This window comes from Protopterus annectens, chromosome 2.part1 (assembly GCF_019279795.1).
Source record: "Protopterus annectens isolate FY-2018-M chromosome 2.part1, PAN1.0, whole genome shotgun sequence".
Taxonomy (NCBI): Eukaryota; Metazoa; Chordata; order Ceratodontiformes; family Protopteridae; genus Protopterus; species Protopterus annectens.
In genome coordinates, this window is record NC_056729.1 from 1,887,386,335 (window position 1) to 1,887,402,978 (window position 16,644).

Genomic DNA, 16,644 nt, shown 5'->3' on the forward strand with positions numbered 1-16,644 from the left:
GTTGAAGAGCAGAGATGGTTGGTCACTAACTCATTCTATCTGCCTTTACTATCTGGTCAGTAGGTTGTTGCTGGGATCCCTTATGGAATGAGTCTTATGACTATCTTCTTTATCTTTCTATCTTTGCGCCTTGCCATCTGATGAGTCCCTTTCCCGAAGCTAGAAAATACTCTCTGACACTGTGCTTTACCATTGCGATTAGTTTCTTAGCCTTTGTTAGCCAACCAGTATTCCTTCTTACACTGGTCTGTCTCTTCTATCTCCCACTTTTTCCTGTACTCCTTTCTTTTGGTAACCTCATGTTCTTCTGCATTCCACCACCAGCTGCAATTGCTCATACTAGTACCCTTTGCTTACTTGTACTTAACATTGTCCAACATCCATATCAGGCACCCTTTGTTTACTTGTACTTAACATTGTCCAACATCCATATCAGGCTGCACGTGTGTTCTATAGTCTTCACAGATGCTTCTTTGAGACGTTGCCATTCTTTTTCAACTCCACCAATTTCCTCTTCTTCCTGAGGTATTAAAGCCCCGAGTCTTTCCTTGAACTTTTGTGCTTTTGCTTCAGCCAACTTCCAGGCCTTCAGCCAAGTCTCAGTTAACCTTAGAGTCTTCGCTGGCCACTGCTTGCAGCTGCTTGTGGCCACCTGTAGTTTTAGTTGTGAGACTGGGGGTGAATTTGCAGTCTGACTTGACTCCAAGCAAAAGACAACATTCCAGGTCAAGGAAACCATAAGGCTGTCTTTAGCTATGTCTGAAACCCCAAATGCAGCACATAACATTGTGTCAAATTGTTAGTAAATGGTTCATGAACTGGGTGGTATAGCAAATGTGGCTGACAAATTCATCTCCAACATTATCACCCCCCACCCCACCCCAGGAAATAATATCTATTATAACCCCTCCAACTATCAAGTAGGTAATAGGCTCTAGATGTCCTCTATAAAGCCAATAATACAGCTTCAATGGGCCCCAGTAATATCCCAAGATGCTTCCGAAATAGCCTGAAATGTGACCTATCAGGGCCACTGGAATTACTATTCAATCATAGCCTCCACACTCCCTACACATGGTTTGTGCAACATGAATAGAATACTACAACAGTCACCAATTTACACAAGGGCAGAACAAAAATGGATATCAGGAACTACAGACCCATTTTTTGACTAGTCTCATATGCAAAACATGGAAATTGTTAACAATGATAGAGGAAACCTTCAGACACTAAACCTAACCAAATTTTTTTTTCATCAAAGGCAAGTCCTCTTTGAGAAAGTCACCAAGGCACTGGATGAGGACAAAACAATGATTAACAATGATATAGGAAACCTTCAGACACTGGACCGAACCACATTTTTTCATCAAAGGCAGGTCATGCATACAGAACATGGTGGACTTCTTTGAGAAGGTCATCAAGGCAATGGATGAGGGAAAAACAGTACATATTGTCTACCTTGACCTAGCTAAGGTGTCTAATACATTATCCCACAGGGGCATTGTAAACAAGCTCATGCAATTAGGCATAAACCCCTGTATAACTCACTGAATAGCCAGCTGGCTCACAGACATGACCTAGGATGTTAGGACTGGAGAGACCACCTCCACTAAGAGGATGTTCACCAGTGAAGTCTCCCAGGGGTCTCTGCTGGGTCTGCACCTCTTTGGCATCTATTTTTTTTGTAATTCAAGGTCAATGTCAAGGGTCTCTGCCTTACCAAGTTTGCAGATGATTGCAAGCTAGGAGCAATCATAAAACCCCTTCCCCCAAGATATTAACACATTAGAGGAAGGTCTAATACAGACAAAGGACTGGTGCCAAAACTACAGCTTAAAACTCTGCCACAAAATGCTTAATAGTACCTTTTGGGTAGTCAGCCATCCAGGGAAACTATCTCATGGATAAAACATCTCTAAAGTAGACACAGTAGTCAAAGATTTACAGACTCATGTAGGTAGTAACCTGATTTTTGACCTACACATGTAGAAGGTAGTAGGAAAATCATTGCATGCCATTCAACTTATTAGTGAGGGCATGACATCTAGGTCTAGGGAAGCCATTGTGCCACTGTACTCATCCCTATTAAGACCCATCATTAAGTATTACACCCCCTTCCATATGTGCCTGACCAGCACATGCAAAAGATGGAATGTTCGCAGAGGTTCCTCACAAAAAGTATACAGAGAATAACACAATATCTTATGCAGGTTGCCTTAAAGCCCTATCGCTATACTCTGTTTCCTGCAGACTGCTGACAGGCGATTTATGCCTGGCATAAAAGGCATCCTTGAATCCCACTCTGATGGATCTTTTGCATATCAGCAAAACAGGCATCACCAGAACTACTTGATCTAAGAATTTAAACTTTGCTTGCCACTTAAATAGGACACATTTCAGTGATAGGTATGCATCTCAGAGAATCCCCATTCTCTGGAATAGGTTTATCATGCCATTTGAAGCAAAGCCCTGCCCTGACCATATTCAAGTACTACCTGAACCAATGGATGTGAAATCAGAAATTCATGCCTGGTCTGATGCCTATGTCTCTGATGGACAGAGACAGTCATTAAATTATGCCCCTTAAAATAACCCCTATGATACATAAGCTTAAGAGATACATTTGGGTTGCATGGCTAGGTTTATAAAGGCCCCAGTGGCCATTAGCCTAGTATACAGCTATGAACCTCTAAACCTCTGAACCCTTTCCATACTAGCAGGAAGTCTTCCTCAGCTGTATGTTTACCATTCTTATATATGATGTTGTGACTGGACTATCTGTTTTGCTTAACCACGTGTTGGTCACCATCAAGCCATTTACCAGACAGAAGTCTAGAATGGCCTCTCCTTTTTTATTCCTCTTGCACCATCCATGGTGACTTAGGCAGTTTTCATATCCTGTTTTGACTGTTTCTGTATGAGCATTCAGGTCCCCATTATCAAAACCAGTTCTTGTAGTTTTGCTTTATTTAGTAGATCCTAAAACTGCAGTCTGAATGGACTCTTTTCCTCGCTATCACAGCCCCGCAGTGGGGCATAGGCTGAGATTATGAATACTGCCTTAGCTTTGCACGCATTCTGATGAGAAGCCTCAATGTCTTCTTAAGACACTCCCTTATCATATTTCCCATACCATTATACCATTTATACTCTGACCTCCTGGATTCCAAGCCAAGTAGCTTTGCTGCACTGTCCTGCTATCTTGTCTCCTGTATGAGTAAAATTCCCTCTTCCATGTATCCATGTCATCTTCACTCATATACTAGTCAGATTAATATTTCTCTCCCATCTCTTCTTCTGTACCTCTCATCCTTCCTTTACTGTCAATCTCTTTACATCATCACACAATTAAATAAGTACTTTTTTGCTTTACTACCCTTCCTTATCCATACTTACTCTGCACTGTTAGTAGACCCCTTGCCACATACATTCGTCCTCATTCATATCAATATTCTCCGCATCTATACTCATAAACACCTACAGATCAGAAAACCACCTATAAACCTACAGTCTGAACACTATCTACATTTCAACTTCTACTTTCCCCAAATCAACCCTCCCTACTTCCTCATCCTCTGTCCTTTACTTTTATTGCTTATATTCCAGAATCATGTTTCCCCCCAATTCCTCACATGTATTTCTCCTACGTCCACACTTAACATTCTATCAATGTTCATTCCCTCACAATTCCAACAAAACTCTTATACTGCATCCTCAAACCATCTCCCAATCACACCCTATCTAAATTACCACTTATACATCCCACTATTCAAGTACAGCTATCCAAAGCAACAGTCAATTAATCAAAACTGGGTATTAAAAATTAAGTAGAGAATCCTCTATACATATCATGCCTTCATAAACATAAAACTTTGCAGTGACCTTCACCCAAACGTAGACCCAACTCAGCATATCCAGGTACTAGACAGCATGTTCCCATCAGCTTCTTTATCATAACCACCTCACACAGCTTATAGACAACTAAAAAAACTAACAAAAACTCATCAGCAAAGATAAGTAATCTGTTACTTAGCCAGTTAAAATATGCACATTAAGAATCCAAAACAAAAATCCAAAAGTTCCACAGCCAAAACCAAACTGAGAGAAGCAAAATGATGCCACAAACAACCAAGTCAATACCCACTTTATACAGACAGCTCTTGATATCCCAACTAAAATAACCTGATTCATCATTTCTCAAATAATGAAGCCCACTACAACTGCCCCTGGCAATCTACCTGGTAAATATCTTAACATAGCAGCTGAGGCTATGCATATTCAGTTTCAATTCTCATAAATTGAACCAGATATGAAAATAAAGTCCCCTTGCTTTGGAAAAAAATCATTCATTTTGTAATACACATTGATGGAATCAGTACAGATCCTTTAAACTATAGGCCAATTTGCCCTTTTATCTCCCCTGTCAAAACATTAGAAAAAATATATTCATACACAGCTTCTCAGCTATCCAGTAGGCAGCCAGCTTCTGTATTCAACCCAGTTCTGCTTGTGTTCACATCACAGCACAACAACTGTTTTATTGAATATTGCTAATTCTATCAATATTGATAGAAATACTGGAAGTCTAGTTTCTGCCATCTTCCAAGACTTATCAAAAGTTCTGATTCTGTCTCCAGTCATAAACCGTCATCCTTCGGGCTCACCAACTTCTCACTGCAATGGTTTCAACGCTACATTTTTTTAACAGTGTAAAAGCAATGGAATGGAGAAATGATTTCTCCATCTTCTTGCCAATAACTATTGGTGCCCCTCAAAGATCTATACTAGGTCTCATACCTTCCTTCCTATTCATCCATGATCTCTACACTGTTACAAAAATTAATACCTTAGTTCAGTACACCAATGATTCAACCATAATCTGCTTTGCCAAATCTCTCTCTCTAACCAAAGATCTTACACAGCAGTCCTTATTATGGTTAAATAATTCACAATTACAATTAAACCCTAAAAATACCTTAATTACTGACATTTACCACAAGACACATCTCTACCAAAACAACTATCATCTCTGCCAACAACACCAGGATAGAACAAGTAAGCCATAGGAAATTACTGGGTGTCATTATAGTTGAAATTCTACCACTATGTACCATGCATGGGTAAAACAAAATCTCATCAAAAATTAGGTACATTATGCAGAGCAAAAACTTACCTCTCAGATGTTGCCAAAACACATAAGACTCTCGTTTCTCAATGCCATTTCTCCTATATGCTTCTCCAATCTTCAAATTTCGCAAATGTCCAAATATCAGCAAAGTTATAATAAAATAATCAAATCTGCAGTAAACTGTAACAACTGAATACACCACTGAATCTTTATATTTAAATAATCTAGCTAAACAATGTAGCCATGTCCCTCTGCCCTTGAAATCTTCTCAGAATGCACACTCATTTAAAACACAACTAAAACGTCATCTAGCAAATCAATGGTTCAGTTCCTATATATCTCCAGGATAAATGCCACTGTTATCTTCAACTTGCCATATCGTTGAACCTTTTCTCTTCATTCAGAATCCTGGGCCCCACAACCAGTCTTCACCAAAACCTGAATAGTTTTAACAGCATCTCCCAGTCATATACCTAGTTTTGTGACAAGGCTGACATCCCACCTCTGTACTTCTAAGTTGTAACTACAATACTAAATGTTTTGCCTTACCTAATTTCTTCCCTTGCCTGCATTTCTTTGAATTTCTAAGCACTAATCACATGATCTATTATCTATTTGACAAACTCACTAATGGACCTCTTCAAGTGTTCAATGTTCAACATATACTAATGCATAAATATCTTTTATACTGCAATGGCTGCCTTTATTTCATATGACTGCAATCTAATTAGCAAAAGTATGTGCAATTGTTCATTTATACTATTTAATGTCTGTTCATGTCTATTACTGAGTGTTGGTTTAAAAATGTTTGTGTTATGTTTGAGCTTTTCTACCTGGCTTCTTCTGAAAAGGTTTTTTTTTTACTAAAGCCAGTCAAACAAACCTGGTAAGTGAAAGCAAATACATAAATAAATAAAAATAAATGAACAGGATGTCCGGCTTCCTCCTTACAATAATGTCATCCACTTCCAAGCTGCTTCCTGCCAGTGAACCTGTGTTGAGTGCAGCAATCCTTAGTTTATGTTTGGCAGGTTGAATGTCCAACTTTCACTCGAAAGAGGTATCCAAGGTAATGTAAGTTGGTCAAATTGACACCGGGTAGCCGGTAGCTTACTGACTTATGGCCGATGGGCTTTATGGTGTGCACACATTGGTCAATAGAGGCACATAGACCCCTTTAATTGTTAGTATGGGTCCTTAGTATAGGTCAGAGTATGCCATGTCCTCAGCTCACTTATCACCAGCAAATACCCATGCCCATTTTTGGGAATATTAGTCAATGTGACCTAATCACCCATATGTGTATGTACATAAACTGAGAGAAATACAGACACAGTGATAAATCAACAGAGAGACTGCAAAAAACAGAGATGTAATTAGGTAAACAAAGAATGTTATTTTCACTTAAAGTGCATAGAACAAAATATGTATTTTTCTTACTGAAAGTTCCTTTTAAAAGTAACTACTTTCTGTATCCCACATGGTTGTTTCTCTGTCGATAGGTTCTTTTTATTTGTTTTCTTTGAATGGTGAAAAAAAAAGTTTCAAATATGTTAAACATAATGGGGTCTACAATCATAAGGATGTTGAATAGATCTTTGCTTTTGCAAATGAAACAAAGATATGCACAGTGTCGTTATAACATTCTAGTTTTAAAGCCTATAGTCAGCCTTGCCACGTAACTAAATTCATCAAAGAAAAAAAATATTTCACACACGCCCTGCCTTTGCTTCATTGAAATGGTCTTACAATATGTGAGTTATTCCTGTCTCACTGTGGAGTGGTTGCCATCTTGAAATTGAAATGGTAAAAGCCAAATACAGTTAGTTTTTCTTGTTAAGACTTCATGTCAAATATAAATATTTTTGAACTAAATGTGTATCTGGTTAAACTGACTGTTTTTACATACCCAGCAATAGCAAGCATGGCACACATAAAACAAGCCAATCCTCCAGATTTGTAAACAGTTTCAGTCATTATACCAAGTTTACAGGAAGGACATGTCATCTGAAGTGGGATATTTCTGAAGACCACTGGGGCAGCAATAAGAATCGGTTGAGTTCTCACTAAACAAAAGCAGAAAAGGATTATTTAGTAACCGTTTTGCAGATTAATAAATGCAGTGAATATAACCAGTTAATGCATTGCCATTTATCACCAAGGACAATGACAAACAGGCTCTTTGTGTGCTTCTAAAATCTACAACTGTGCTGTCATAACTGCTCTGCATTGCTTCCATGTCTGTGGTATTTGATTCCTGACTATAAAACCCATAATGATTCTAAATGAAGAAAAAGTATTCAGTACTTGTTAGATAGAGATAAAAGATACACAGCAGTAATTTGAACAATACTGCACTACGAACTGTGCAAATACTGCACACTATGCATGGTCTGCACAATACCACTTTACTGCAGAATGCCATCAGACTGCACAATAGGATTATACTGCACCCATTGTACAGAAAACCATGGGACTGTATAATGCCACTAGTGCACCATAACACCAGACTGAAGAATACCAACATACTGCACAACAGGAGCATAGTGCACCTGTTATACTGAACAATGTCACTGTACTGTACTATAACACTATGGCACAATGCCAACAGGCTGCACAATACCACCAGAATGCACAATAGGATTATGCTGTTGCTGCTATACTGAACAATACCACAGTACTGTACAATACCCATACTGCACAATACTATCAGACTGGTCAATATGGCTAGACTGCACAATTGGATTATATTTCATCTGCTATAATGAACAATACCACAGTACTGTACCATACCTGTACTACAATACCACCAGATTAAACAATACAATACTAAAAAAATGCACTTTATTCATCTGCTTTTACTGTATTTCTGTTTATTCCTACTTTATTACTTTATGTTGCTTTTGCTGCCTATTTTTAAAAGTACTCAATTGCATTTATTCTGCTGCATTGATTACTGCTTGTTAGTAGCCTGATTACATTGTAACTGTTATTCTAAGCCTTTTGGTTTAAGCACTTGGGTTTCAGGCCAGCTGTTTACATTAAGAAGGTTTGTGGTCTACACTCTTGTGGCAGGATAGGTAGCTTACATCCTTCTAAGTTGGGAGTTGCTGATTGAAGGCTTAGTGTCTGTTATTCTAAGTGTCTTAGTTCTAGTTTAAGCACTTGGGCTTTATGCCAGTTATTTTACATTAAGACGGTTTGTGGTCTGCACTCTTGTGGGAGGAGAGGGTAGATGCTGCTCTTCTGAGCTGGGAATTTCTGGTTAAAGGCTTATTGTGCCTGCTTATTTGAAGTTTATTTTTCTGAAATTGGTGTGCCTTGTTTGCTGTAGCATAAACTAGATTCAGACCTGCTGAATCTAGCTTTGTTTGTATAACTTGAGCACTAATCCAGGCCAACTTTTTTGGAGAAGGTTCCTCTGCACCCTAGCGGCAGGAGTGTGCAGCTAGAACTTGTCTGATTGAAGACTGCTCGAACAGGGCTCAGTTTTGAGCTTTTTGTTGGTTAATTTGTTTAAAATCAGTTTGCTACTGTTATAGTAAAAAAAAAAAGTTCTAGCTTTTTTTCCCACCTTTCCTGTTACTAGAGTAGTCCAGATACACATTTGCTGTATTCAGGACTGTATTGTAGTTTCTGAGTTCCCCAGACCTTTCTGTGCTAGAGGGAAGCCTCTCAGCTTATCAGTGGGAGTGGTAAGCACTAGGCAGCCTATCTAACACAAGAAGAGTGGTTTCTAGCTCCCTTTTATCTTTTTGCTTTGAAAGCCCGTGTTTGCATGGGTTTGCATGCCGTGCAGCGCCACTAAGCGAAGGTATACTGTTACCGGAGCCAGAAAGTCTGCTCTTCACTTTTTCCCTTAGATCTTGCTAGTTCTCTTTTCTCTTGCATTTAACTAGCTTATTCACCTAGCACATCATCTGGCTTCTTGTAGCAATTATTGTAGCACTAAACGTCCTATAAGGAAACAGCTCCAGTACTTATTAATAATGACAATCCCTCCTGGCATGTCTAAAGGTCAGTTCCCTATGCTTTCTCCTATTAACCTGGTGAGCTTGGGCATTCTGAGGCGATGTAGCAACTGCCTCATGGACACAGACAACTCGCTCCTCTTACCTCCCAACACTCAGACTTGTGTGAGATGCACTTTATATCCAAACTGGAACACACGTACTCTCCAGCCAAGACCGGAATAGCTGGTCAAGAGGAGAAGGTCAACAGCTGCACCACACCACATGGAACACATTGCCCTCCAGAACAACCACCATCACAGCTCTCACATAAAACACAAACCACACACCCACCTTCACGGAGGCTCTCAATAGAAATCTATCCAAACAGCAGAGACCTCCAAATAAGAAATGCACTTGACCACCACAACACAGCACAAATCACAAGACACATAGCTCACCTACACAGTGTGCCCTTCAATCTAAGCCCCTAAGGCAAAACAGCTTGCCCAGTACACTAATCATAGGTGATTCGATAGTGAGGCACACTGGATGTCCCACTCACTAGGTTGAATAAGGAGAAGGCAACAGTCAGATGCCTACTGGGTGCCAGGATCCAACACAACATGCACACTCAGGTCACTCCACAACCAGCACAACACACACACTCAGGTCACTACACAACAGGTACAAGTATGACTCTGTCATTGTCCATGTGGGTGTGAATGACCTGAGATGCACCTCCCTGGACTACATAAAAGGAGACATGGAGGAGGTCTCGGATTATGTGGCCCAGGCAGTATGACCCTAGCCCTGAGCAGAATTCTACCATCACCCAGAATGATACCATAATACAAGCAGAAAATGATTGACTTTAGCAAATGGCTAAGTTTCTGGTGTCATTCTAAGGGGATCCAGTATCTGTCTGCCTGGGATGACACAATTGACAGACTACGATGCTTTGCCAGAGATGGCCTGCATCTGTCATACCTAGGTTTCTGGATACTGGCTAAGGCTCTTGCCACCTCTATAGTGGCTTTTTAGGCAGTGTTCCAAAGACCAAATTACCACTTTAACAATTATACAAAATGCAATCTGAGGGTCATGCTGCTCAATGCTAGAAGTCTAAATCTGAAGATGCACTCGCTAAAAGCTTTCCTCAAAATGGAGAACATCAACATTTGTGCTGTAATGGAGACCTGGTTTAAAGAAGAAGAAAGCATGCCTGAGCTACCAGGCTATAACTCATTCCACACCTTTCAGCCTTAGAACATGGACAGAAGCTCCAGAGGCAGTGGCGTCTCCACATTCATAAAGGATATGCACACCTCCGTACTAGCATAACGCACAGGAGATACTTCAGGTACAACTAACAGTAGGTAAGACTGCAATTCAGGTTGCAGCCTGCTATAGGTCCCCAACCATGTCCCAAGACTCTCACTCCATGTTCCTAAGCACCCTGGAAACTATTAGGGTCCAACCCAACTTCTCATACTGAGTGACTTCAACTACCCCTTTGTCAACTGGGAAAACTACTGATGCACTAATATACCTGCCCAGCGCTTCCTGGAATTCATTAATTCCAATGCACTGGACCAGCTCATTCTTACCCTCACTAGAGGAAGCAACATCCTTGATCTGATTATTACTAACATGGGCAACCGTTGTTCAACACCAACAGTCAATTCCTCCCTGGTTAGATACGACCACAAACTAATTACAATGGAAATCCACATCTCACCCACACCACCAGCAAAGGTAACCACTATGAAAAACTTCTGCAAAGCTGACTTTGGGCTCCTAAAAACAGAGGTGGCTAACTTAACGGCACCCATGCAAATAAAAAATAGGTGCATGACTGCTGAATCATATACCAATGCACTGTACGAAGACTGACATAAATGCATGGAACTAGCCATTCCCAACAGAAACAAGATGCTCTCCTCCAAAGAAAGGAAGCCAATCTAGTGGTCCATTAACAAATGCTACAACACAAGGAAGAAGCTGTTGCAGAAAAAGGTGAAGTCCCAAGACTGGAAAAACTCCCTTATTAGCCTCAACAAAAAGTTGCGATCCCTCATCAAAACCTCTAAAGCTAGCTATGAAGGCAGAATTGCAGCAGACACTAAAAACAACCACAAAGCCTTCTACAGTTACATCAAGAATCTCCACGACAATACCTAGATTTGCTCTGAGTTACTGCACAATGGTACCTCCTATACTGAGCCAACAGATATTGCCAACATACTGGCCAACAGATTCAGTACCACTTTTACCACTCCCCCACAAAGGACCAATCACAACACCAGAAGAATGCCAGGCACTCAGCATTATTGCAACACAGGTTAAAGCTGCATTGTGCAAGCCCAAGAATACAGCTTCCATGGGACCCGACAATATCCCTGGCTGTGTTCTACATAAACTACAAAGTGTGCACCCTGTTTAATTACAGACTCACCTCAGGCTTTGTCCCTACAGAATGGTGCACTACTACAGTCATCCATCTCCATAAAGGGGGAATGACTACAGACCCTGGGAATGATCACCCCATTAACCTGATGAGTCTGATATGTAAGGCTATGGAGTGCGTTATCATGGACCTAATTAACAAGGATATAGAGAATCTCCAAACTCTGGATCCCATGTAATTTGGTTTTCTGAAGGGTAAATCATGCCCGCTAAACCTGGTTGACTTCTTTGAGTCAGTCACCAGAGCTGTGGATGAGGTCAAGGCAGTTCATTCAGCCTCTCTTGATCTGGCCAAGGCCTTTGATACCATTCGCAACTCAGGAAATATTGACAGACTCACCAAACTAGACATCAGTCCCTAAATCACTAGGTGGGTTGCAAACTGATGGCAACATGGGAGGCATTATTAACTCCCTAAGTGATGTAGACATCCTACAGAAAGGCCTCACCAAGACCAATGAATGGTGTCAAAACCATGGCCTTAAGCTTAATAACAAAAAATGCATAGTCATTCCCTTTGAGAAAACCTCAGTTCCCACTAATTACCACATTGATGGTAGCCCACTGAACACTGAAGGGGTTATAAGAGATCTGGGGACACAGACTGACCGCAACCTCTCCTTCAACCACCCCATTGTCACTGTGGTCAGAAAGTCCTTCTATGGGGGGGGCCGGAGCCTAGATGGCCAACTGAGAGCAGTGAATTTTGAAAGCTCCATAAACTAGTATAATAATATAGGAACATTTTATTATTTTCAAGTTTAAAATGTCAGAAATCTATAGATAAACTACTAAACTACATAAATATCAATTTTGGTGGAGATATGCAACAGTTTCCTGTCAAGTAACGTGGAGATATATTGAGTCACTGAATATGAACAAGTCAAGGAATTCTCATCTAGATTCTGCTTTGAAATAAGAACTGCAATTCATGACATCTACCTTACAGGAACTATCTTTGATGATGGATGGCTTTAAAAATGACTTAGAAAACCTCAAATTAAATTCTCAAAAACAGACCGATACTCTTAAGGAACTATTACGGCACCATCATACAAAATAACTAATATAGAGACTTCTCTAAATGACACTGAAGGGAGACTCAAAGAGGAAGAATTCCAAAAAGAATTTCTGCTTAAACAGAATACATGGCTGCTTAACAAAATAGATGACTTAGAAAACAGGGAAAGGAGAAACAGCATAAGAATCTTTGGTCTGCATGAAAACAATGAAGGAGAAGACATTATTTCATTCTTAACCTGGATTCCTGAATTTTTAGACTTGAAAGAGAGCACAGAGGAAACCTGCTTCTAACTCAACAAATACTCCACCTAGATCCATAGTTATAGCATTTCTTTCATTTCTGGACAAGGAACAAATATTAAAATCTGCTTGGAGACAATCAATCTTAAAATACAATCAAAGCCTGATTAGGTTTGAGAATGATTATTCTTGCACAATAATAGAACAAAGGAAACAAGTCTGGCCAATAATAAAACTGTTGAAACAAAACATTAAAGCACAGCTGGCCTTTCCAGCCAAGATAAAAATACTTTTTGCCAATGAGATGAGAACCTTTAATCACTTGGAAGAAGCTACTATACTCATCAAAAACAACAACATAGTATTCATCTCAGAAGAAATTAAATGATGGCTCCTACTCTTAAAAGAATAAAAGAAACAAATCCTTGGACTGATGCTAGAAAGAAGAAACAAAAACTGATTCCAAGATAGCTGTCCCCAAAAAAAATAACTATCAACTGATATGGTACATCACTTGTCATCTGTTTTTATTTTTAAAAAAGGAGGGTTCCTTAAACAACTGAGAAACAGTAATGCTTTATTCAGAATGTTCAAAGAGTCCAATAATTCTTCACAAACAAAGGTAGGTCAAGAAGGGTTACTATTTACATTACATATAATCCAAACAAAGCAACAAATAATATAAACATAGAAGTTTCTATTCCCCTACTTGAACTCAGTGAATACATATCTGGTTAATTTTTCATTGATTTTACTTATAATAATTTAAGTAATTAATTAACTAATTCAACAAGGTACCATTCATCAGAGCTCAGACACAAATGTAACAAATTAACATCATATATAATAGCAGTAACAGTAGAGCGTTTTGAAAAAAAAATGCTGTCATGGAGACTAATGCCTTCTTCAGTTAAAGCATGATTTAGAAATGCCATGTATATCCTGGTTAAAGGGTCTATATTATAACATTGAAGTTACGGAACATTGAATACAATATGGTCAACACCATATTGTCGAAGTTCCGTAACTTTGAAAAATCAAAATTTTAAATTTTTACCCTAGTACAAGCCCACCTGCACCCCCCACACCCCCCAATACTTAAATATACCAACTCCAAGACCGCACTACATTGCAGTAAATGGAAATCTCCCCTTACAGAGATTTCCGTTTACATGCTCGAGATTCTGAGCATTCAATATTCTCATGCCAACAATGTCAGATTCGACATTGTCAGCTTTCAAGAATATAATATAGACCCTGGTTAAATAATAGTAGCAAGTTCTTAGTACAAATGTCGTCATTATTCTGTCTAAATATAGTTAATATCAATTATGGCAGGTATCACAGCTATGAGTGCTATTTTATCTATCCTGACATGGTGTGTGTGGATGCAGCTGTGTTTGTCAGCTGTTGTATGTTGCTGTTTTCATCTCCGGGAAGCTGTGGGTTGTGGCTTGTGATCAAGGTTTACTGACGCTTGTGTATTAGGAAGAGACATTTGGTGTTTTAGCCTGGGTCTAGGGGAAAGGGGTAGATAAAACTGTGATTTGGGATATTTTGGCAGAGAATAGTTTGTTTATACATCTGCTAAGTAAGAGGTGGGATGGCTGGAAGAATGTGTTATCTCTTTTTGTGGCGGCTTGTTGGGAGTTTTTTTTTTTTTATCTGTTTGCTCTCCGTTCTTTTCCTGGCTGCTGCCTTGCTGAAAGGGAGGGAATTTAGCCTTGAAGTTGCAGTGATGTAACGCTTTGCTACTGGTGCACCCCAAGCCTCCGGTACGCAGAACTCAGACACACTAACAAAAACAGACTGTCCCAGGTTGCTATGGTAACAGAAACAGCGTGACGATAATGCTTAACAGCTCTGAGGAGCCTCTGAGATGATTCTTGGCAATGAAGTTTTTGGTTTAAAAAAAATATATATATAATAAAAGGGCTGTTTTAAACCACATGTATACATATTGATGGTCTCCCAACACTTTGTTTAGCTCATTAAGTTGATTCAAGATAAAAAAAATAATAATAAGCACAATTTTATATTTAAAATGTATTTTGGTCAAAACACATTAAGGACTTACATAAGAGTGGAAGTCTGACTTATTGTGAAAGACTAAGAGCACTTGGTTTTGTGCAGTACCCTTTACAGTGGTCTGGGAGGTGAGCTTGCTCGGACATGTTGGGCATATGGGGATAGCTGATTCTGGGGTGTTTGGGGTTGCTGGGAAGTGCTAGAGAATCATCAGATTTCCTTCATGGAAATATCTGTGGGAATGGAAGGTGTGTTGAGTGGTTCACTGGCAGAGTGGCCACTGCATGAAACAGGCTGGTAAAATAGAACAGGACAAATATTGGTTTGGATATTTTAAGAACAGACTGGAAACACACCACATGAACTAGTGAATAGTATTCTGGCAAAACTGGATGGGCATTGTTGCCCATGCTTGAAGTACTGATATGTGTGTATGTAAGGATGGACATATAACAACTAGAAGGGTCTCAATTTAAAGTCTATGGATTGTAGAAACATGCATGGAAGGAGCTAATAATAAGAATAAGCATTATAGCTTGTGGTCTTTCAAATAACTAAGCAACAGCCAAAAAAAAAAAAAAAAAAAAAAACACAATTGTTATGTAATTTATGATTTTAGTACATCTAGACATAAAATATATAATCATCATATAAGATGAAGCAGTCTGCTGAATTTAGATATTAAAAACAGGATTTAATAACATGGGCTTGTGTATAATAACACTACTGTCTTAACTTGTCATAAATGACATACACTACATTGAACATCAAGGGGAAGCATGATGATTTTCTCATATAAGTAAATGTGCATAACAAGTCATATAATTGCTTTAACTTGAATTGTGGTTTTGTAACCCATCTTGACCATACATAATACTTAAGCTGTTTATCAAGGTAACCAATGTTTTATACATGACATCAAACTGACAAAGTTGTTCAAGGGAAATAATAGAAATCTGAACTAGGAATGTTACAGAATGTAACAATCACATTCTGAACAAATAGTATTAAATTGACAATAATTACTCAGTTTAACCTTTGCTGATTATACAAAATAGAATGTTGCCATAATTTCACTCATTTTATAGTAAGAAATGACAGATATGAAAATCCTTATGTGAAGGAAATGGGGGAAGAGGGATGCACTGATAATTAAAATGCACTAACTTTCATCAATGTTCACATAAAACAAACTTGATGTTTTAAGTAAGTTAGCAACAAAGTGATTACTTAAATGCTGGCAAACAATAAAATATAACTTCTGATATATCCAGTAAAATACACTGTATTATAAATATTAGTTATAAATATCATTACCATCTATTTATATTAAGTAATACGTTTTGAAAGACTTCATCAGTAAGGGTGAATATGTTAAATAACTGTGCGCTATATTCTTTTATTGAGGTTTAATATATGATACATCCTACTTTACTATGATTGAATTGCTTGTCATCTATCTTTCATGTAAATATTAATTGCTTATACAATAAGTAGTTATTTATATTGTATTAGAATTCTGTCTAATCTACAATAGTACTACATCTGATCAAAATAATAGAAATATTGCTTATTCCTATTACAAATATTCTCCATATGATAATTCAGTTTCTGGAGCTTATATATTCTAGATTGTCAAGGTATGAGTGATAATCTGATAGATGTAGGTTTATCCATCAGATTAGGAATGATTTTCATTCCCTGGCTAGTGTGAATCTTAGTTTTGTTAACATTTATTAATTTAAATTTATTTCACAAAAAAACATTTTTAGTATGGCTGACCTAAACATTACTTTATTGGTAAAC

At 38.6% G+C, this 16,644-nt stretch overlaps 1 protein-coding gene across 1 annotated transcript in view; it reads right to left on the bottom strand.

The window, feature by feature from the left end:
• LOC122794685 (lipopolysaccharide-induced tumor necrosis factor-alpha factor-like) overlaps positions 1–16,644 on the bottom strand; it is a 355,606-nt gene that overhangs the window by 94,048 nt on the left and 244,914 nt on the right. The window contains exon 3 of the mRNA XM_044063313.1: positions 7,038–7,194. Coding sequence (XP_043919248.1) covers positions 7,038–7,194 — 157 coding nt within the window. The remainder of the gene's footprint in view (positions 1–7,037; positions 7,195–16,644) is intronic.